The 23,820-nt window shown below is 46.2% G+C and overlaps 1 protein-coding gene across 5 annotated transcripts in view; it reads left to right on the top strand.

The window, feature by feature from the left end:
• The window catches only part of ptpn20 (protein tyrosine phosphatase non-receptor type 20), a 276,596-nt gene that overhangs the window by 96,824 nt on the left and 155,952 nt on the right, over window positions 1–23,820 (top strand). For all 5 annotated transcript variants that reach the window (XR_013889733.1, XM_080215794.1, XM_080215796.1 and 2 more), the window contains exons 8-11: window positions 6,678–6,756; window positions 18,595–18,760; window positions 21,774–21,848; window positions 22,788–22,962. Coding sequence is in view for 4 of the 5 variants with exons in the window: in XM_080215794.1 (XP_080071920.1) it covers window positions 6,678–6,756; window positions 18,595–18,760; window positions 21,774–21,848; window positions 22,788–22,962 (495 nt within the window). In the remaining variant the exon portion in view is untranslated. The remainder of the gene's footprint in view (window positions 1–6,677; window positions 6,757–18,594; window positions 18,761–21,773; window positions 21,849–22,787; window positions 22,963–23,820) is intronic.

Genomic DNA, 23,820 nt, shown 5'->3' on the forward strand with positions numbered 1-23,820 from the left:
ATGCGACCATATTCAGATCAGTCATGAACTCAGAGGGCCGAATGGCCTACTCCTGCTCCTATGTCCCATGTTCCTATGTTCAAACAAACATTTATTCTTGAAGCAGGTACAACTTTAAATAGAACGCTCACACACGCACAGATGTTCATGTAACCACCAACAGCCCAAGGGATGGAACACCCAATTTAAATATTAATGTCACATTATGTTTTCTGACTAACCAGCCCTTGGATTAACCTGAAATTAAATGGATATGTTGTGAAAATCAGAATTTGTAAAAAAAACTCAACGAGGTGGTGGAAGTGCTGGCTGCGAACACTGCTGTCTCACCAGGGACATGGCTCTGATTCCCGGCTTGCGTCACTGTCTGTGCAGAGTCTGCATGTTCTCCCCGTGTCTGCGTGGGTTTCCTCAGGGTGCTCCGGTTTCCTCCCATAGTCTGAAAGATGGGCTGGTTAGATGCATTGGCCGTGCTAAATTCTCCCTCAGTGAGCAGACGCCGGAATGTGATGACTAGGGGGATTTTCACAGTAACTTCATTGCCGTGTTAATGTAAGCCTACTTAAAGTAATGTTTGTTTATTCACGTCACAAGTAGGCTTATGTTAAGACTTCAATGAAGTTACTGCAAAAACCCCCTAGCTGCCACACTCTGGCACCTGTTTGGGTACACTGAGGGGCAATTTAACACGGCCAATGCAGCAAACCAGCATGTCTTTCAGGCTGTGGGACGAAACTGAAGCAGCCGGAGGAAACCCACGCAGACATGGGGAGAATGTGCAGTCTCTGCACAGACAGTAACCCAAGCTGGGAATCAAACCCAGGTCCCTGGCGCTGTGAGGCAGCAGTGTCAACCACTGTGCCACCATGCTCTCCTACATGTGATTCTAATAAATAAACTTTAATAACTTTAATGGTGATATTCTAGAGGTAGTTTGTCTCCACTTTCTCTTAACTCCATTGACTCCTGCCAGCCCTTTGGAATCCGATGATTCCCAATCTCCCTGAACAAAAGCCGTCACGTGCGTGCCTAGAGAGTGAGTGTGAGCAGGATAAAGAACAAAGAACAAAGAACAACCCAGCACGGGAAACAGGCCCTTCGGCCCAACGAGCCCGCGCCGCCGCATCGCCCTACACCTATTCTACCCTGCATGTCTACGAATGGGACCCTACTCAGTCAGATTCAGGGAAGAAATAGTGTCAATTTGGTGGAAACCAATTAGCCTAAGAGCACATCTTTGGGGTGTGGGAGGAAACCGGAGCGCCCGGAGGAAACCCACGCAACCACAGGGAGAATGCGCAAACTCCCACAGACACAGGCCCAAATCCATGTATCTGCACAGCTAGCAGTGCTAGTCACTGAGCTGTTGTGGAGCCCGTCTATCGGTCCAGGATCAAGCACACACACCGACATGAAGTACTAGGCCACTCCTGGACTTCCAAGAGCAGCCCACGCACAACCCGCCGTGTGCATGCCCCTCGCTTGACACGAGGTGGACCTCCACCTGTGGAATAAAGACAAAACATATTAGTTATACAGCCTGCCCTTCCGGTGTCTCCCGAGGTTTACCCTATTTAATAGCCCCTACCATATCCCTCCATTCCCGTTTCACTCATATGCCTATCTAACTGCATCTTAAACGAGTCCAACGTGCCTGCCTCCACCACCCTACTCGGTAGCGCATTCCAGACCCCCACAACTCTCTGTGTAAAGAACCTTCCTCTTACCTCCAAATTATACCTCCCCCCCCTCACCCTTAATTGATGACCTCTTGTGTTCGTACCCAGTCTAGGGAGCAGTCTCTCACTATTAACTCTATCTATTCCCTTCAGTATCTTATATACCTCTATCATGTCCCCTCTCAATCTCCTTCTTTCCAAGGAGAATAGCCCCAGTCTCTTCAGTCTCTCCTCGTAACCCAGTCCCCCCATGCCAGGCAACATCCTGGTAAACCTCCTCTGCACCCTTTCCAGAGACTCCACGTCCTTCCGGTAATAAGGTGACCAGAACTGGACGCAGTACTCCAAATGCGGTCTAACCAACGTTCTGTATAACTGAAGCATTAGACGGCAGCTTTTATACTCTAAGCCCCTTCCTATAAAGGCTAACATCCCATAAGCCTTCCTAACAACGTTCTCCACTTGTGACACAACCTTCATGGATTTGTGGACCTGCACTCCCAGGTCTCTCTGTACATCTATACTCCTAATCGGCCTACCTTTTATCACATAACTCCTCTCTGCATTATTCCTTCCAAAATGCATCACCTCGCATTTGTCAGGATTAAATGCCATCTGCCACCTATCTGCCCACTGCACCAACCTATCTATATCCTGTTGTATCACCTGACAATCCAGTTCTGTACCCGCCAACCCTGCCATCTTGGTGTCATCAGCAAACTTGCTGATCACACCACCTACTCCCTCTTCTAAGTCATTTATGTAGACTACAAAGAGGAGAGGTCCCAGTACCGAGCCCTGCGGCACACCACTGGTCACTGGCCTCCAGCCCGACAAGGTACCCTCCACAACTACCCTCTGTCTCCTATTTCCCAACCAGTTCTCAATCCACCTAACTGCCTGGCCTCGTATCCCATGCGCCTTAACCTTTTCTACCAGCCTACCGTGAGGGACTTTGTCAAACGCCTTACTGAAATCCATGTAGATGACATCAACGGCTCTCCCATCGTCAACCGTTCTTGTCACCTCCTCAAAGAATTCCACCAGATTCGTAAGGCAAGACCTCCCTCTAACAAAGCCATGTTGCGTATCCCTAATCAGATCGCAACGCTCCAAATGCTCATACATCCTACCCCTAAGTATTTTTTCCATTAACTTCCCTACCACCGACGTCAAACTCACTGGCCTATAATTCCCAGGGTTATCCCTACTACCTTTTTTGAACAACGGGACCACATTTGCTACCCTCCAGTCTTCTGGGACCTCACCTGTGTCCAAAGAAGAGACAAAGATGTGCGCCAGAGGCCCAGCAATTTCATCTTTCGCCTCCCTAAGCAGCCTGGGATAAATACCATCAGGCCCCGGAGCTTTATCCGTCCTTACGCTACCTAAAAGCCCTAGCACTTCCTCTCTCGTAATAACTATATCCTGCAACTGAACCTCCGCTCCCTCCAAGAGACCGCACGATTCCGAACCCCTCTCCTTCGTGAATACCGACGCAAAGTATTCATTCAGGAGCTCCCCCATTCCCTCCGACTCAATACACAACTCTCCACTCTTGTCCCTAAGAGGACCAATTTTCCCTCTAACTACTCTCTTGCCTCTAATATAGGAATAAAATGCCTTAGGATTATCCTTAATCCTACCGGCCAAAGCCATCTCATGCCCTCTCTTCGCCCTTCTAATTCCCCTTTTTAGCTCCCTCCTACTCTCTCTATATTCCTCCAGCGCACACTCCGTACCCATTTGTTTTGACCTATCATACGCCTCCCTCTTCTTCCTAACCAAGTCTTCAATATCCCCCGTAATCCACGGCTCTCTAATCCTACCTTTCCCATCCTTTCGCTTAACCGGAACAAACCTCCCCTGCAACCATTTCATTTTGTCCCTAAAAGCCTCCCACTTGCCAACCGTGGACTTGCCAGCTAACAGTCCCTCCCAGTCAGTTTGCTGCAGCTCCCTCCTAATCCTGCCATAGCTCGCCTTTCCCCAGTTCAGCACACTCCCGCTTGGACGGCACTCGTCCCTTTCCATTTTTATCCTAAAGTAGACGGACTTGTGGTCACTGTTCGCCACATGTTCGCCTACCTCTACCTCACCCACCTGCCCTGGCTCGTTTCCCAACACTAAATCCAGTATAGCCCCTCCCCTAGTCGGGCAAGTTACATACTGTTCTAGCGACCCTTCCATAACACATTTCACAAACTCCTCTCCCTCCGTACCCCCAGCTCTAGGCCCCCTCCAATTCACTCCGGGAAAATTAAAATCACCCACTACAACCACTCTATTCTTTCTGCACCTGTCCAAAATGCCCCTGCAAATTCCCTCCTCCACTGACTTTGGGCTGTTGGGTGGCCTATAGTACACCCCTAGCAGTGTGATCTCTCCCTTTTTATTCCTCAACTCCACCCACAGTGACTCAATCCCTATCTCTTCCATATCGCCCTCCCTCTGCACTATTGTGATGTTTTCCTTGACTAACAGTGCCACCCCTCCACCTCTCTTCAACCCTCCTCTGTCACACCTAAAACACCTGTACCCAGGATGTTTGATCCAGGGCTGGGATCTCACAACTGAGCCTGATCCTGACGCTGATCCTGTCCCCCACAAACACATGGAAATCACCAGCTAGGATCACTGGAATACAGTCAGGCAAGGGAAACGCTCACTATTTGCTATACTAAATTGCTCCTTAGTGTCCGAAGATGTGCAAGCTAAGTGGCTTGGCTATGTTAAATTGCCCCTTACTATCTAAAGATGTGTAGGTTTCACTACACTTCAAAGTGTGTAGGGGGTGATGTGATGTATCCAACACAATCTCCTCATTGAAAGATGTGTAGGTTAGGTGGATTTACCAACTGTGGAACCTCAGCGCCTGGCCTAGGGGCGACTGTCTAATTCGGCATTAACTGGGATCCTTGTTTGTGGCTGTGGATCAGCAGTGGGCAACCGAGGGCCCCAGATGCCTCAGGTGGCCCATCTGGCTGCTGAGTGTGGCCCCCTCGAGACATCTTGTTGATCCTTTCCCACACGCAGGGGGAATTACCCCTTAGTTTCAGGGCTGACCACATCCCCTGATTCCTGTCCATGTAGTTTTTTTTTCCTACCGGTGTGACTGAAGTGATTCGCACATAAAGCAAGGATGAGTGAAGTGAGGTGTGTGCTGATTGCTCACAACACTGAGTGTGAGAGCCGTGCGCTCCCTCTGTGTCCAAGTGTCAATATCTCTTTTATTTTTAACATTTGAAGTTGATGACACTTCTATTAATATAGAAATAATGAAGTAATTTTTATAACCTGTTGTGAAATGTTCGGCATGAAAGGTAGTTAAGCTTATTCCTGGGATCATAGGTGGCACGGCAGTTAGCACTGCTGCCTCACAACGCTGGGTTCAATTCCAGCCTTGGGTGACTGTCGGTGTCCAAATTCTCCCTGTCTCTGCATGGACTTCCTTCGGGTTCTCCGGTTTCTTCCCACACTCCAAATATGTGCAGATTAAGTGGATGGGCCATGGTAAATTGTCCCTTGGCGCCCAAAGATGTGTAGGTTAGGTGGATTCGCCATGCAAAATTGGCCCTCAGTCAATGGATTGTGGGTTAGGTGGCTTGGCCATTCTAACTTGCCCCTTAGTCAAAAGATGTGTGGGTTAAATGGGTTGGCCATGCTAAATTGCCCCTTAGTGTCAGGAGGACAAACAGGGTAAATATTTAGGGTTACGGGGATCCGATCCCTGGGTGGGATTGTTGTCGGTACAGGCTTGATGGGCTAAATGACTTCTTTCTGCGCTGAGGGAATGGTAAATCACCACTTAGTATCCAAAGATATGTAGGTTAGGTGGATTTGCTATACTAAATTGCTCCCTAGTGTCCGAAGATGTGCAAGTTAAGTGGCTTGGCTATGTTAAATTGCCCCTTACTATCTAGAGATGTGTAGGTTTCACTACACTTCAAAGTGTGTAAGGGGTGATGTGATGCATCCAACACAATCTCCTCATTCAAAGATGTGTAGGTTAGGTGGATTTACCATGCTCAATTGCTCTTTAGTATCCAAAGATGTGTGGGTTAGGTTGATGGGCCATGCTAAATTGCTCCTTCATGTCAAGGAGGTTAGCAGGGTAAATGTGTGGGGTAAAGGGGATAGGGCTGGGTGGGATTGATATCAGTGCAGACTCGATGGACTGAATGGCCTCCTTCTGTACTGCAGGGATCCCATGATTCTAGGGTTAATTGCGGCCCACTGAGATGAGGGAGGGCCACTCACGAGGCCCATTCAGTTGCCCAGGTAGCCCATCTGTGCTGTAAACCTTTACTCCATTTACTGCATTTTCTGTGTTTCTCTTGATGTGTGATCTTTGGACTAAACTGAAGAGAAATATGTGCCTGTGTTTGATTAATAAAAGAAGGAGCTACTATCTATTATTAACTCACAGACTCCTGGGAGAATGATCAAAAACTGACTCTCAGAAAGTTCAGAGAGTATTGTTGGCATTTTACTATTAGGGTTCTGTCACTTTACCTAACTTCTTGGTCGCCTCAAAGACAGTCCCAGATGTCCTGCTGTTTGTGTGTTCAGCTGGTAATTTCGCCTCTGATAAGAACTAACAAACCAGTAGCTTAAAAAGACAGATTATTAGCTTCTGTCCTGCTGACTAATGAAGAGAGATTAACCGTATTATTCTCTACGCTAAAGGGATTGCTATTTTTAGTGTTATTTTTACGACTGCACAGAGGAGGAACTGGGCGCTAACACTTCATGGGTGGACAACTACCACCTTCAAGGTATAGAGCCACAAGCGATGACTCGGGAAAGGGAACGGGACTGTTGCCATCACTGGACGGGACGTGTTGAGTTCCTAATTATTTTCCAAATGCAGCGTCGCTTTCGTAATGCCTTGTGCGGAATTAAACACGCTGGCTGGTGGTGAAGGAACCACCGTGTCCCACCTCTTGTCATTAGAGAGTGACGTTGCTTTGTAAGTAATTGCTTTTGTGTTTTCAGGGAGCTGGCCCCGGCAGGAGGATTGGAGAGCGGAAAATAGGAATTCTAGAGCAAGTCACTGCCGACCCCTCACAGACAGGTAACTCAGTCATTCCCTCTCAATTAGCAAATGTTTTCCATTTTTCTGAAAGATTATGAGCTAAGTTGGAAGAACTTTGCTCCCTACAGCGGATTCACATTCCCTTTTGAAATAATTGTGACTGTATTTAACTTCTATCTGCATTAGATTCAGTTAATTACTATCACTCATGTTCTTACAATGACTTTTAATTATCAGATGTATCTCCTGAGGATACAGCCTGAGGCACACTTTCCTTCATCAGTCAGGGTGTTGAGTACAGGAGTTGGGACTCTGTGCTACAACTGTACGAGACATTGGTAAGGCCACATTTGGAGCACTGCATACAATTTTGGTCGCCCTGCTATAGGAAGGATGTTATTAAACCGGAAAGGGCGGAAAAAAAGATTGACAAGAATCTTACCAAGACTAGAAAATTTGAATTACAAGGATAGGCTGGGACTTTTTTTCTCTGGAGCATAGGAGGGTGAGGGGTGACCTTATAGAGAGGTTTATAAAACCATGAGGAGCATTGATTAGATGAAGAGCCAAAGTCATTTCCCCAGAGTCAGGGAATCCAAAACTAGAGGGCCTAGGTTTAAGATGAGATTTAAAAGGGACCGGAGGGGCAATTTTTTTACCCAGAGGGCGGTACGTGTATGGAATGAGCTGCCAGAGGAGGTGATAGAGGTGGGTACAATTACAACATTTAACAAACATTTGGACAGGTACATGGAGGGGAAAGGTTTAGAGGGATATGGGCCCAAACACAGGCATTTGGGATTAGTTCAGTTTAGAAAACCTGGTCTGCATGGATGAGTTGGCAGGAAGGGCTTGTTCCTATACCGTATATCTCTCTGACTCCATGATACAGAGTGGACAGTTTAGGACAGAGATGAGGAGAAATTTCTTCACACAGAGAGTGGTGAGCCTATGGAATTCACTACCACAGGAAGTAGTTGAGGCCAGCGACACAGGCTTGGAGGGCCAAAGGGGCTGTTCCTGTGCTGTATTGATCTCTGTTCTAAGACGTTGTGGCTGGAATGTTGTGGCCGTTCATGCAGGGTTTTCCTGTCCCGCTGCAGTGAATGGAGATTTAGCTGGGCGCCAAATTCTCCAACCTCGCTGGAGCAGGAGCTCGGCGTGAATGGCTGGTAAGATGTTTTCAAGAAGCAGTTAGATATAGATCTTGAGGTGAAGGAGATCAAAGGATATGGGATGGGGAAGGCAGGATTAGGCAACTGAATTGGAGGACCAGCCTTGATCGTAATCAATGGCGGAGCAGGCTCGAAGGGCCGAATGGCCTCCTCCTGCTCCTATCTTCTTTATTCTTGGTTGGAACTTTACTCTGGATTTGGATTGTGCTTTGCTCCAACTTAATAAAGCGTTTCAATATATTTTTAAAAATCTATCTTTTCATATTGGCCAGGCCAGCATTTATTGTCCAGCCACAGTTACCCCGGAGGAGGGCAAGATGAGAATATGGAAAAGCTGGTGGATTTTCTGGGAGTGGGAGCCTGAACAATTTAATATTTTAAGATCTAAAAACTCACTCTTTCAAACTCCTCCGTGATGTCGTTCCTCCCTATCCCTGTAATATCCTCCAGCCTCAAACCATCGGGTGCCTCCACTTCTGGTTGGTTGCCATGGAATCAGCTATCTGAGTCCCAAACTCTAACATCTCTGCCATTGTCCATCTCTCTCTGCCTTTAAGACATTCCATTGAACATACAGTGTGGTGGCACAGTGGTTAGCACTGCATCCTCACAGTGCCAGGGACCTGGGTTCGATTCCAGCCTCGAGTCATTGTCTGTGTGGAGTTTGCACATTCTCCTCGTGTCTGCGTGGGTTTCCTCCGGGTGCTCCGGTTTCCTCCCACAATCCAAAGATGTGCAGGTCAGGTGGTTTGGCCATGATAAGTTGCCCCTCAGTATCCAAAGATGTGTAGGTTAGGTGGATTGTGTACAGTTCTGTTCACCCTTTATAGAAAGGATATAATTAAACTAGAAAGAGTGCAGAAAAGATTTATTTGGGTGCTACCAGGACTTGATGGCTTGACTTATAAGGAGAGGCTGGATAGACTGGGACTTTTTTGTCTGGAGTGTAGAAGGCTGAGGGGTGATCTTATAGAGGTCTATAAAATAATGAGGGGCATAGATCAGCTAGATAGCCAATATCTTTTCCCAAAGGTAGGGGAGTCTAAAACTAAAGGGCATAGGTTTAAGGTGAGAGGGGAGAGATACAAAACGGTCCAGAGGGGCAATTTTTTCACACAGACCCAGGTTCATTTCCGGCCTCGCGTCACTGTCTGTACAGAGTCTGCATGTTCTCCCCCGTGTTTGTGTGGCTTTCCTTTGGATGCTCCGGTTTCCTCCCACACTCCAAAGTTGTTCAGGTTAGAATGATGGGCCATGCTAAATTGCCCCTTAGCATCAGGGGGTTTAGTGGGGTAAATACGTTGGGCTGTGGCCTGGATGGGATTGTTATTGGTGCAGGCTCGATGGGCCGAATGGTCTCTTTCTGCACCAGGAATTCTGTGGTTCTATGAAAAGTATCTAGAAAATAGAAATCATAGAATCCTTACAGTACAGAAGGAGGCCATTCGGCCCATCGAGCCTGCACTGACAACAATCCCACGCTACCTCCGTAACCCCACATAATTACCCTGTGAATTCCCATGAGACTAGGGTCAATTTAGCATGGCCAATCCACCTGACCCGCATGTCTTTGGGCTGTGGAAGGAAACCGGAGCACCCGGAGGAAACCCATGCGGACACAGGGAGAACATGCAAACCCCACACAGACAGTGACCCGAGGCCGGAATTGAACACGAATCCCTGACGCTGTGAGGCAGCAGTGCTAACCACTGTGTCACCGTGCCACCCTAATATTGTTACTATTATTAATTACACATTTACTAAATTATAGGTCCAAAAATATCAGATATAAAGGTGATATAAAGTTGGTTTCGAACATAAGAAATAGCAGGAGTAGACCATTTGCCCCTCGAGCCTGCTCCACAGTTAAGTTAGATTATGGCTGATATTTTACCTTGACTTCAGCCATCCTCAAATTCCTTGGTTCCCTTCATTTCCATGCTCAGGAAGCTTGCTTCCTGCCCACAAACCCTTCCCTTGCTCCCTTCTGAAGTTACAGTCCTTACCAGGCCCAGTTTCCAGTGCCTATTTTTGGATGTCAGTTCTCATGACTGAGTTCGTGTGAAAGAAAAAGTAATAGCGATGATTTTTTGTCACTGTGGGATTCGAGTCACACCTCGGAGTAAATATATAACCTGTGGAGTGTGAGAGTTGATGCTATGGACCAGGGCGTGGCATAGCAGAGGGATAGTGACATTGGCGGATGCGGGCTCGTTGGGCCGAAGGGCCTGTTTCCCGTGCTGCGTTGTTCTTTGTATGGCCCTGCTAGAATTGTAAAGGCCCACTGCTCTCAGAATCCCAAAACAAAGAGCAATATAGCTCAGGAACAGGCCCTTCGGCCCATCAAGCCTACGCTGATACGCGGTTTCTATCCCTCTGTTCGCCTCTCGTCCATGTGTCTATCCCTATATGCCTTGAATGTTGCTAATGTGCCGGCTTCCACCACCTCCACTGGCAGCGCGTTCCAGGCACCCACTACCCTCTGTGCGAAAAACTTTCCCCGCACCTCTCCTCTAAACTTACCCCCTCTCACCTTAAACCTGCGCCCTCTTGTAGTCGACACTACCACCCTGGGAAAAAGCTTCCAGATATCCGCCCTATCTAGTCCTCTCATAATTTTGTAGATTTCTATCAGGTCACTCCTTGGCCTCCATCTTACCAGTGAAAACAATCCAAGTTTATCCAATATCTCTTCATACCTGAAACCCTCCAGACCAGGCAACATTCTGGTAAACCTTTTTTGCGCTCTCTGCAGAACATCCGTGTCCTTCTGGAAGTATGGTGACCAGAATTGCACGCAATATTCCAAATCCGACCTAACTGAAATTTTATTAATCTGTAACGTAATTTGCTAACTCTTATACTCGTTGCCCCGGCTGATGAAGGCAAGCATGCTGTATGTCTTCTTGACCACTTTATCGAACCGTGTTACCATTTTCAGGGATTCATGGACCTGTACGCCCTGATCCCTCTGTATGTCAATGCTCCCAAGAAGTTAAAAGAAGAAAAGGGTGTTAAAGATGTTGCCATCATCCCCAGCAGAACATGCCAATGCAACCAACCATAGTCTGGGTGGTTAGCCATTCCTGTCATTCTTGTTTTCGTGGCATAAAAGGTCCTCCTTTCCTAAGGCTTAATGCCTGAATAGTGCACAAAAGTTGCACTTCCCAGTTCCTCGAAAAAGCAGCCAGCAGAATCAAAGATCCCACGCACCCCGAACATTCTCTCTTCCACCTTCTTCCATCAGGTAAAAGTTACAAAAGTCTGAGCTCACGTACCAAGCAACTCAAGAACAGCTTCTTCCCTGCTGCTGCCAGACTTTTGAATGGACCTACATCGCATTAAGTTGATCTTTCTCTGCACCCCAGCTATGACTGTAACACTACATTCTGCACTCTCTCCTTTCCTTCTCCCCTATGTGCTCTATGAACGGTATGCTTTGTGTAGCACACATGAAACAATACTTTTCACTGTATCCCAATACGTGTGACAATAATAAACCAAAGCAAAGATTTGGGTTGCTAACAAGTTTAATGATTTCAAAATGGCAGGTGCGCTGTCAGTCTTGGCATCCTCACTCCTTCCATATGATCGAAGACTGGCATGATGGCATCAGCTTATTGTTGGCACCAGTGTGGGGTTGGAGCAATGGCACCCAATTTGGGAATTCACAGAATTCCTACAATGCAGAAGGAGGCCATTTGGTCCATCGAGTCTGTACTGACCACAATCCCACCCAGGCCCTATTCTGTAACCCTAGCTAATTCCCCTGACACTAGAGTCAATTTAGCATGGCCAATCCACCTAACCCACACATCTTTGGACTGTGGGAGGAAACCAGAGCACCCGGAGGAAACCTACACAGACATGGAGAAAGTGCAAACTCCATACAGACAGTGCCCAAGGCCAGAATTGAACCCAGGACCCTGTGCTGTGGGGCAGCAGTGCTAACCACTGTGCCACCGTGCCGCCCTAACGGAATGTAAAATCCAGCCTGTTGCATTTAGATATATCAGTGTTGGCTGCTGCAGGGTTAATGGAATGAACGGTCTCTCTCAGTTATAAACTTATGATTCCAATCCACGGTTCCCATTAACGTCACATTTCAGCCAAGCTTCCTAATCATCACAAACAACGTTGTCGGAAATCTAGTAGCCATAATAAACGTCTGGGAATAAAGCCAAGGCGGTAACTCAATCGTACAATCTGGGCGATATTCCCAAACTCCTCAAGCTTCTCCCTGACTATGAAACCTTCAAAACTATTCAATTAATGTTTATTAGCCATAGTCAACTCTCTGATTTATATTGCTGGTAGTCATGATGTGGAGATGTCGGCGTTGGACTGGGGTAAACGCAATAAGAAGTCTCATAACACCAGGTTAAAATCCAACAGGTTTATTTGGTAGCAAACATCACCTGATGAAGGGGCAGAGCCCCGAAAGCTAGTGGTGTTTGCTACCAAATAAACCTGTTGGACTTTAACCTGGTGTTGTGAGACTTCTTACTGGATTTATATTGGCACAGGCAACGCCTAGGATAACTAAACAGTTGTAGAGAAAGGTCCAGTTAATGTCCTTGGATTGATCAGTGACTAGAATTAGAAATCTCACCAGTACGTGATGTCGGAAGGTATTCCCTCTGTTGGAATTCTATCATTAGAATCAAGGCTTAATGGGTTAAATTGTGTTGACAGTTGAGTACATAAGCCACTACAACCATGGTTACTAGATGACCTTGATCTGCACACTCATGCCAAGCCACTGTTTGTCTGTCTGCCCACCATAACTCCCAGTACATTAACCAATAGGATAGGCTTCCAACGGCTACTGATCCAAGTGGATCATCCATTTCAGAAGACTAAGTTGAGCAGTAAATGTACCAAAAGGGTTATGCAAATGTTTGATAGGTTCTTTTTTCGATTTATTATTGTCACGTGTATTAGTATACAATGAAAGATATTGTTTCTTGCTCACTATACAGACAAAGCATACCGTTCATGGAGAAGGAAAGGAGAGGGTACAGAATGCAGTCACAGCTGGGGTGTACAGAAAGATCAAATTAGTGCAAGGTAGACTCAAAGTCTGACAGCAGCAGGGAAGAAACTGTTCTTTACGTGACCATCAGAATTTTGTTTCTTTTTCCTGATGGAAAACAGTATGCCCAAGGTGCGTGGGGTTGTTGATTTTGCTGGCTGCTTTCCCACACGCAGCGGGAAGTGTAGATGAAGTCAGTGAATGGGAGGCTGGTTTATGTGATGGACTGGGCTTTGTTCACAATCCTTTGTAGTTCCTTGCAGTCTTGGACACAGCAGGAGCCATACCAAGCTGCGTACATCTGAAAAGAATGCTTTCTATAGTGCATCTGTAAAAGTTGGTGAGAGTCGTGGCGGACATGCTAAATTTCCTTAGTTTCCTGAGGAAGTAGAGGCGTTGGTGGGCTTTCTCAACTATAGTATTGGCGTGGGGGGTCCCGAACAGTTTGTTGGTGATCTGGACACCTAGAAACCAGATGCTCTTGACCACTTTCACTGGTGTTGAGCTAAGCATACCAGAGGTAAACTGTCCCATAAATTTGATTTGCTTTATTGTCACATGTATTGGGATACAGTGAAAAGTATTATTTCTTGTGTGCTATACAAAGCATACTGTTCATAGAGTACACGTGGGAGAAGAAAAGGCCAAGTTGCAGAATATAGTGTTCCAGACATAGTTAGGTTGTAAGGAAAGATCAGCTTAATACGTGATAGGACCATTCAAAAGTCTGATGGCAGCAGGGAAGAAGTTGTTCTTGAGTCGGTTGGTACATGACCTCAGACTTTTGTATCTTTTCCCAATAGAAGATCATAAGACATAGGAGCAGAATTAGGCCACTCGGCCCATCGTGTCTGCTCCATCATTCAATCATGGCTGCTATTTTTCTCCTGCCTTTTCTCCATAACCTCTGACCTCCTTATTAAATAGAACATATCTATTGCTGTCTTAAAGACACTCAATGACCTGGCCTCCACAGTCTTCTGCGGCAAAGAGTTCCACAGATTCACCACTCTCTGGCTGAAGAAGAAGGTGGAAGAGGGGTGTGTGGGGTCCTTGATTATGCCGGCTGCTTTCCTGAGGCAGCGGGAACTGTAGACAGAGTCAATGGATGGGAGGCTGGTTTGCGTGATGGATTGGGCTGCATTCACAACTCTTTGTAGTTTCTTGCAGTTTTCGTCAGAGCAGAAGCAGATTATTAATAATCCACATCTACTTTTCGTTTTACACGCGGATAACAATTTCCGAGTGCCTAATCTCCAAAATTAATTAAAATTGATTGGGTGAAATGATATGGATGCATTGGGTAAGCCCTGTGTATTGTATTTTGGGTGGGAACTGTGACTCTTGGCTGCACTGATTGAGAGGGATGTGCGTTCAAGCCCCACCTCAGAGACATGAGCACCTAAGCTAGGCTGGTTCTCCCAGTACAGTGCTGAGGGAGTGCTGCCCTGTCAGAGGTGCTGCCTTTCAGATGAAGCATCAAATTGAGGTTCTGTCCATCCTTTCAGGTGTTTGTTTAAAAAAACCCAAGGCCACCGTTTGAAAGAATCATAGAATCCCTACAGAAGGAGGCCATTCGGCCCATTGGACCTGCACTGACAACAATCCCACCCACAATCTCATGTATCCACCCCACTAATCCCCCTGACACTAATGGGCAATTTACCAATCAGCCCAACCTGGAATGTGGGAGGAAACTGGAGGAAACCCACGCAGGCACGGGGAGAATGTGCAGACTCCACATAAACAGTCACCTGAGACTGGAATTGAACCCTGTGTTGCAGACAATATTTATCCTTGTGCAACATTGCGACAAACAGACTATTTGATTGTTATCAAATTGCTGTTTGTGGGAGCTTGCCTCGCGTCAATTGTCATGTTTCCAACTGTGGCAGGGTTTTTCTCTTTCTCTGTGGCGTATTTTGCGGTGCTGGGAGGCAGTGTGCCGATCACTGGTGGCAGGATCTAAGGTCCCGCCATTGTCAATGGGATTTCCTGGTGAATGTATCCCTTCCCAGTGGAAAACCTGAGGCAGGAGTGCATTGTCAACAGGACTGTATGATCCCACTGCCCTGAACGACAGCAAGTTTCAGCATATATTTCATAGAATCACTACAGTGCAGAAGGAAGCCATTCAGCCCATCGAGTCTGCACTGACCACAATCCCACCCAGCCCCTATCCCCATAGCCTCATGAATTTACCCTAGCTAGTCCCCTGACACTAAGGGGCAATTTATCATGGCCAGTTCACCTAACCCGCACATCTTTGGACTGTGGGAGGAAACATTCTGCACTTTCTCCTTTCATTCTCTATGAGCGGTATGCTTTGTGTATAGCACACAAGAAAACAATATTTGCTGTTAATTGCTAACACGTGTGACAATAATAAATCAAATCATGTCCCATGAGTGAAATCAGTGCATAGTTTGATGTCACTCCACTTGTCTTATTGATACAATGTTTTTTTTTTGCTCCATCGTTTGTGGGTATTACCCGGAGGAAACCCACGAAGAAATGGGGAGAACGTACAAACTCCACACAGACAGTAACCCAAGCTTGGAATCGAACCCGGGTCCCTGGTGCTGTGAGGCAGCAATGCTAACCACTGGGCCACTGTGCCATCCTAATTTCAATGGAGTATTTCATTAGCTGTAAAGTGCTTTGGAATGTAGGGGAAAGAGTTAAAGAAACGTGTCTTAATTTGCAACGTGAATTCATAATCTCACATTGGAATGCATATCTTGCAAAGGAGTCAATGCATGAATGAATAGGATATACCCTCCAATTAATTGGACTGTACTTAGTAACTAACCACACAATGCTGATGCGTCAACGCTGCTTGCTTTTATATCTTCACTTTGTCAAAAGGTGATGATTCAAAGGTAATTGTGACAAAGATTGTTGTTATGAATTTGTATACAGAAACATGTTTACAAGGGGAAGTGGTATTATCGCTAGACTATTAATCCAGAAACTCAGCCAATGTTCTGGAGACCCGGGTTCGAATCCCGCCACGGCAGATGGTGGAATTTGAATTCAGTAAAAAAAATCTGGAATTAAGAATCTACTGACGACCTATGCAACCATTGTCGGAAAAACCCCATCTGGTTCAATAATGTCCTTTAGGGAAGGAAATCTGCCGTCCTTACCTGGTCTGGCCTACTTGTGGCTACAGGCGCATGGCAATGTGGTTGACTCTCAACTGCCCTCCAAGGATGACTAGAGATGGGCAATAAATACTAGTCATGATGTGGAGATGCCAGCGTTGGACTGGGGTAAGCACAGTAAGAAGTCTGACAACACCAGGTTTAAGTCCAACCAATTTATTTGATAGTAAGTTCACAAGCTTTCGGGATTTGCCCCTTCGTCAGATGAATGGAGAGTTCTGGCCTCAGACAGAGGATATAACAGCACACAGTTTACAGATTACTGATTAGAATGCTAGCCTTTACAACTAACCTGCTACTCAAGTCTTCGGCATCTTTAAGACTTGAATAGGAGGTTACTTGTAAAGACTCGCATTCTGATCAGTAATCTGTAAACTGTCTGTGCCATTATATGCTCTGTCTGAGGCCAGAACTCTCCATTCACCTGACGAAGGGGCAAACCCCAAAAGCTTGTAAGTTTACTATCAAATAAATTGGTTGGACTTAAACCTGGTGTTGTCAGACTTCTTACAATAAACGCTAGCCAGACAGGGATGCCCATGTCAACACTTCCCACTATCTCGGAAAAGCAGCCAGCATAACTAAGGACCCCATGCATCCTGGACGTACTCTCTTCCATCGGGAAAAAGATGTAAAAGTTAGAGGTCACGTACCAAACTGACTCAAGAACAGCTTCTTCCCTGCTGCCATCAAACTTTTGAACGGACCCTACCTCTCACTAAGTTGACCTTTCTCTGCACCTTAAGTATGACTGTAACACTACATTCTGCACTTTCTCCTTTCCTTCACTATGAACAGTATGCTTTGTCTGTAGCATGCAAGAAACAATACTTGCTATTGTTTGCTAATACATGTGGCAATAATAAATTAAATCAAATTAAATCATGTCCCATGAGTGATATCAGTGCATAGTTTGATGTCAATCCACCTGTCTTACTGGTACAATGACTTTTTGTTACTCCATTGTTTGTGGTTATCACACAAAGGTCAGACCATTTCCTTTAAGGGCATTAGTGAACCAGATGGACTTTTAACAGCTAAACTAAAGGCAAAATACTGCAGATGCTGGGATCCAAAACAAAAACAGAAAATGCTGGAAAATCTCAGCAGGTCTGACAGCATCTGTGGGGAGAGAATGGAGCCAGTGTATCGAGTCTGTCCTCAGGGTCATCCAGACTTGAAACGCTGGCCCTACTCTCTCTCCACAGATACTGTCAGGCCAGCGGAGATTTTCCAGCATTTTCTGCGTGTGGCTTTTTACAATAGCTTCACGGCCGTCGTTAGATTTTTAACTCCTCCCTTTATTGGATTCAAATTTCGACGATCTGGAGGATTCGAAGGCAGGTCCCCGAATAATTCCACCTCCCCGCAGTGAGAATACCACACACTTCCCCCATAGGCTTTGCCTGTCCTGGGATAGAGGGGAGAGTGAGAAGCCTTTGTCTCGTCACATTATGATGATTTTCGACAAGGAACGAGGAGAGTTCTTGAGGAGCTGAGGTTGTGTTATGAAAATAATAAGAATTGCTGTAACCCTAGTATAATATTGGGAGCAGCAGACACCCAGCACAGTCTATCACAATTATGGTCCAATGGCCAGCTTAAATGTGATTCAAATAATTGTGATACAAGGCAAAAAAAGCAACCAAAAGAATTTCATTTTTTAAGATCATTAATGTGACCTTTTCTGAGGCCTAGACTGAGCAAATCCCTTGAGTTCAAATTAAAAAACTCTTCTCTCCCTGAGTGAAAATGCTGCCTATATAAGGATTGAAATTTCAGAGAACGATTCCACGCCTGTGCTTGTTAAAGAGACGGAAAATTTGAGTCGCGGGGGAGATATAGAAATGTAGGAAGTAGGAGCAGGAGTAGGCCATTTGGCCCTTCCAGCTGTGTCACCATTTGTTTTTGATCATGGCCAATCATCAATATTCAGCATCTTAATGTCACAGAACTGAATCATTTTGTAGAAAGAGGCCATTCAACCCATCGAGCCTGCACCGACCACAGTCCCACCCAGGCCTTATTCATCCCCTGACACTAAGGGACAACCTAACCCGCACATCTTTGGACTGTGGGAGGAAACGGGAGCACCCGGAGGAAACCCATGCAAACACGGGGATAACACGCAAACTCCACACAGACAGTGACCCGAGTCCAGGAATCAAACCCAGGGATGAGCAACTAATTCTGGCCCAGCCAGTGACACTCATGAGCAAATGAGAAAACTACAAAATGTTAACTGGCGTTCTCTCTCCGCAGACACTGCCAGATCCGTTAAGTTTTATTCCAATGTTAAAAATCTGTGCCCTCTGATGACCAAGCCCCATGCCAGTAGAAACAGCTTCAATAATATGTTCCAGGCAGTTGTTATCAACACTTCAGTCTGGGTCTATTAACTCCTTATAAAGCCCATGTTAAGGACTCTGTATAAACCAAAGTTGTTGTCCAATGAGTTTGGAATAATTGTGTTCTTCTCTCCTCATGTCTCCTCACCAAGGTCGATAAGTACGTTAAGTACCAACTCCAGTGGAAATCAGCAAGAGAGCGAACGTGCCTATTTGTTCAGCGGAAGTTCATATCTAGAAGCTGCACTTCCAGATAAGGCAAATACTTCTCCTCGGAGAGCTGTCTCTGTTGCCTGTTCATTGGCCCAAAAGGGAAGGGTAAGATCCCATCTCGGCCTTCCTCTATTAGAGAATAACAGCTAACTGTTGTAGTGGAGTAGGATTTAAATTGTTTAGAGTCGGAGTCATAAAGGTTTACAACATGAAAACGGGCCCTTCAGCCCAACTTGTCCATACCGTGTCTTTTTTAAGACACTAAGCTAGTCCCAGTTGCCCACATGTGGCCCATATCCCTCTATCCCCATCTCATCCATGTCAAAATGCTTTTAAAAAACCAAATTGTACCTACCTCTACTGCTATCTCTGGCAACTCGTTCCAGACACTCTCCACCCTCTGAGTGAAACGATTGCACCTCTGGACCCTTTTGTGTCTCTCCCCTCTCACCTTAAACCTATGCCCTCTAGTTTTAGACTCCCCCTACCTTTGGGAAAAGATGTTGACTATCTACCTTATCTATGCCCCTCAATATTTTATCGACCCCCATAAGCACACCCCAAAGTCCCCTACGCTCCAGGGGAAAAAAATCCCAGTTTATCCAGTCTCTCTTTGTAACTCAAACCATCAAGTGCTGTTAGCATTCTAGGAAATCTTTCTGCACTCTTTCTAGTTTAATAATATCCTTTAGATAATAGGGCGACCAGAACTCATTCTTCTACCCACAATGCTTTGCATATGGTTCTCAGGATCTCAAGAGTCATGGCTTCCTGACTAGGCCTCTACAGAGGGGACCCTTCTTCATCTGCAGCACAGCAGATTGTATGTCCGATAATCCGGAAAGTCACATTCCCATGAGTCCTTAAGAGAGTAGCATTGGGACATTTCCATCTCAGATCACAGAATAGCTACAGCACAGAATGAGGCCGTTCAGCCCACTTTCTGTATGCTAGCTCTCTGTCGAAGCATCTCATGTAGTCCTACTCTCCCCGGACCTTGCTCTGTGACCCTGCCAATCTTCCCCCAATCAAACTAAACACCCCATGAAACTGTGGAGGATCCGAGTGAGGGAGCTATCCAGTGATTAGTGCAACCTCAACTTCACCCCAGCCAGAGCGTTAGATTCACTGTAATTATCACAGAATTCTTACAGTGCAGAGGGAGGCCATTTGGCCCATCATGTCTGCACTAGCTCTCCAAACGGGCATCATGACCTAGTGCCATTTCCCCCTACACATTGTTTCTATTCAAATAATAACCCAATGCCCTCTTGAATGCCTCGATTGAACCTGCCTCTACCTCACTTCCAGGCAGCGCATTCCAGGCTCCAATTACTCTCTGTGTGGAAACGTTCTTTCTTATTTCACATTTGCTTCTAAATCAGTTAAATTTTGTGCCTTTCATAGAATCCCTACAGTGCCGAAGGAGGCCATTCGACGCATTGAGTCTGCACTGACCACAATCCCACTCGGGCCCTATCCCCAAAACCCCTGCTATTCCGTACAATGATTTCAATCTGGCCATTGAGGTTGGCCTATTGGAATGTGACCTCCCTGATTAAGGATCCAATTGATGGGCCGATCAGAGAATCTTTGCCTTATACCTAACAGGGAGTGTCAGTTCCTCTGGCACTCCTAATGGTAGATGACTGACTGATAGCACTCTGTGTACTGCTGTTAGAGTTTGTGAATAAAGGGATTTTGGTAAAGGGACTTCTGCCTCTGTAGGCTTATTACAATGTCAACGAGGGTGAGGTGTATCTGCAAGGCGCCTGCCTCTTCCATCATGAACACCAGAGAGCCGGTTCGCTCTGTCCCTCCAAACTGGACTTAGCCCCTGGCGAAGGCTGGGTGCTGGAAACCAGTACATTGTTAACCAAAATCAGTCTGCACATTTTACCTTGTGTCTGCATGGATTTCCTCCCACAGTCTGAAAGATGTGCTGGTTAGGTGGACTGGTCATGCTAAATTCTCCCTCAGTGTACCCAAACAGGCACCGGAGTGTGTCAACTAGGGGAATTTCACAGTAACTTCATTGCAGTGTTAATGTAAGCCGACTTGTGTCACTAATAAATAAACTTTAAACTTCAATTGGAATGGTGCAGCCCAGAAGGGAAATAAACAGTAAAACAGGGGAATAAGAACACTGGTCCAAACAGTTTCTTACTTTCTGGGTGAGCTGTGTTCACCGATGGGTCTTCTGGTCCCAAGCATTCTACTCCCCTCGGAAACAGATCAAAGAAGAGTACAGCACAGGGAACAGGCCCTTCGGCCCTCCAAGCCTGCGCCGATCATGATGCCTGCCGAAACTAAAACTGTATATACCGAGTCCATATCCTTTCATTCCCATTCTATTTATGTATTCGTCTAGATGCCCCTTAAACATCACTATCGTATCTGCCCTCTCCACCTCCCCGGGTAGCACTTTCCAGATATTCACCACCCTCTCTGTAAAAAACCTTTCCTCTCACATCTCCTCTGAACTTTTCCCCACGCACCTTAAACCTATGTCCCCGAGTACTTGACTTTTCTACCCTAGGAAAGAGCATCTGACTATCCACCCTGTCCATGCCACTCATCATCTTATCAGGTCTCCCCTCAATCTCCGTCGTTCCGGTGAGAACAAACCGAGTTTGTCCAACCTCTCCTCACAGTTAATGCCCTCCAGACCAGGCAACATCCTGGTAAATCTTTTCTGTACCCTCTCCAAAGCCTCCACGTCCTTCTGGTAGTGTGGTGACCAGAATTGAACACTATATTCTAAGTGCGGCCAAACCAAGTTTCTGTAAATTTGCACTTTGTTTGTTTTTGGTTTGTCAGAAGCTGAGCAGTTTTGATGCGATGATATAAATGCCATTTTTCGTGTTGCTGTAGATTGATTCCCAATTGTTGATGCCACATCTCAAACACGCTGCCTAGGAGGGTGGCGGAAGCAGGTTTTGTTGGTAGCTTTCCAAAGGGGAGATTGGTTACACGTGTAACAAGACAACTTTCGAGAGGCTGTGGGCAAAGGGTGCTGGATAGTTCTGGAAAAGAGCCAACAAAGGAGTGATGGGTCAAGTTGCCTCTTTCTGATGTGTATACGATTTGCTGATGTGTTTCCTTGTGTCTTTGGCAGCGATATTTGGGACCAGAGTTCGTTAAGGCGGCGGGGGACCCTGCGATGCCTTTAGACTTACCAGGCTCCATTGTGGTGAGTCATCCAGCTTGCTTTTTGACCCTTTTATGTTTGATCATAGAATCCCTACACTGCAGAAGGAGGCCATTCAGCCCATCGAGTCTGCACCGGCCACAATCCCACCCAGGCCTTATCCCCATAACCTCAAAATTGCCCCTTAGTGTCCCAAGATGTGCAAGTTAGGTGGACTGGCCATGCAAAATTGCCCCTTAGTGTCCAAAGATGTGTGGGATAAGTCGATTGGCCATGCTAAATTGCCCATTTGTGTACAAAAATGTGCAGGTTAGGTGGATTGGCCATGCTAAATTGCCCATTAGTGTCCCAAGGTGTGCAGTTAAGTGGTTTGGCCATGCTAAATTGCCTCTTAGTGTCCAGAGATATGTTGGTTAGAGGAGATTAGCAGGGTAAATACATGGGGTTACGGGGATAGGGCAGGGCTGGGCCTGGGTGAGATGCTCTGTTGGAGAGTCAGTGCAGACACGATGGGCTGAATGGCCTCCTCCTGCACTGTCGGGATTCTATTCTTGAATTAAACGAAAGTGTGGGTAACAATAGTTCCCTGGAGCACTTTCTATGGCAACACCTCAACCAATCAGAGTTGATTTGCCACTCAATTAATTCCATTTTTCTGATGCAGATTGAATTGAAATTTGCCATTTTTGCGTCTGTCCAGTTGAGTGCTGGACTAAAAGCTTCGACATGTGTGTCTTTTTCTCTCAACTGTTTGAAGAACGGTCAGAATTGAGTGACGCAACAACATTCCAACTCTGGCCCTGGTTAATGATGTCAGTTTGGGTGGCAACCTGGGTAGAAGCTCAGGGTCTCCATGTTCCTTGTGGGACACTGTGGTGATTGGAAAACAGCCGCCTTGTTCCGCGACCCACTCCGTTCTGTCTCGATGCCGACACGGTTAACTGGTGACCTCGCTCCAGTAACACCTCCTGTTCCTCGCAGAGCAAGAAGGGGAGAGTGCAGTTAGCTCAGCGAGAGCTCAGTGTTATCATCCCGAACGGACAATGCCTGGAGGTGAAATGCGACGTGAAGTCTAAGGGCGGTGATGTGTTTGACATGGTCGTGGCCTACACCAATCTCGTGGAGCACTTCTACTTTGGGCTGGCGTACCTGAAAGGTGAGTCTTGCAACAAATTACGACCTATCATCAAAGGCCTTTCTGTCCCTGTTCTTAAGCATTTCTCAACCATTGCCAGTCGATCTGATTTTAACCCATGAATCGACAATACAACTCCTTCATTGTTCAACTTTGGAGAAATTCAATCACCCAGTTTCCGTGCTTTCAGGCATTCCCAGTGGATTTCAGCTGGAAAATTGCAAGTTGATTTTTCTTTGTGTTCTACAGGTTGGCTAGCCTACTAGACTTTAGGCCTATTAGGTGCTGACCTGGCCAATTATCAAACCTGTTGATAACTGAATCTCTTTGCAAACCACCTCTCTTTTTGTTTAAAACCCGCAATCCCTATCATAGTTAGGACATTACACTCTCGAGCTTTACTTTTGCATTGAAGGCTATCACCAATAAACAAGAGATCATTTTCTGAATGGAGGGCTGTGACAAGTGGCGTTCCTCAGGGATCAGTGCTGGGACCTTTGTAATATGTATAAATGATTTGGAGAAAAACGTAACTGGTTTGATTCGTAAGTTTGTGGACAACACGAAGGTTGGTGGATTTGCAGATAGCGATGAGGACCATCAGTGGATACAGCAGGATATAGATTGGTTGGAGACTTGGGCGGAGAGATGGCAGATGGAGTTTAATCCGGACAAATGTGAGGTAGTGCATTTTAGAAGGTCTAATACAGATAGGAAATGTACAATAAATGGCAGAACTCTTAAGAGTATTGATAGGCAGAGGGATCTGGGTGTACAGGTACACATGTCACTGAAGGTGGCAACGCAGGTGGAGAAGGTAGTCAAGAAGCCAGATGGCATGTTTGCCTTCATTGGCCAAGGTATTGAGTTTAAAAATTG

This window comes from Carcharhinus amblyrhynchos, chromosome 31, assembly GCF_965287045.1.
Source record: "Carcharhinus amblyrhynchos chromosome 31, sCarAmb.v2.hapA, whole genome shotgun sequence".
NCBI classification, from domain to species: Eukaryota; Metazoa; Chordata; class Chondrichthyes; order Carcharhiniformes; family Carcharhinidae; genus Carcharhinus; species Carcharhinus amblyrhynchos.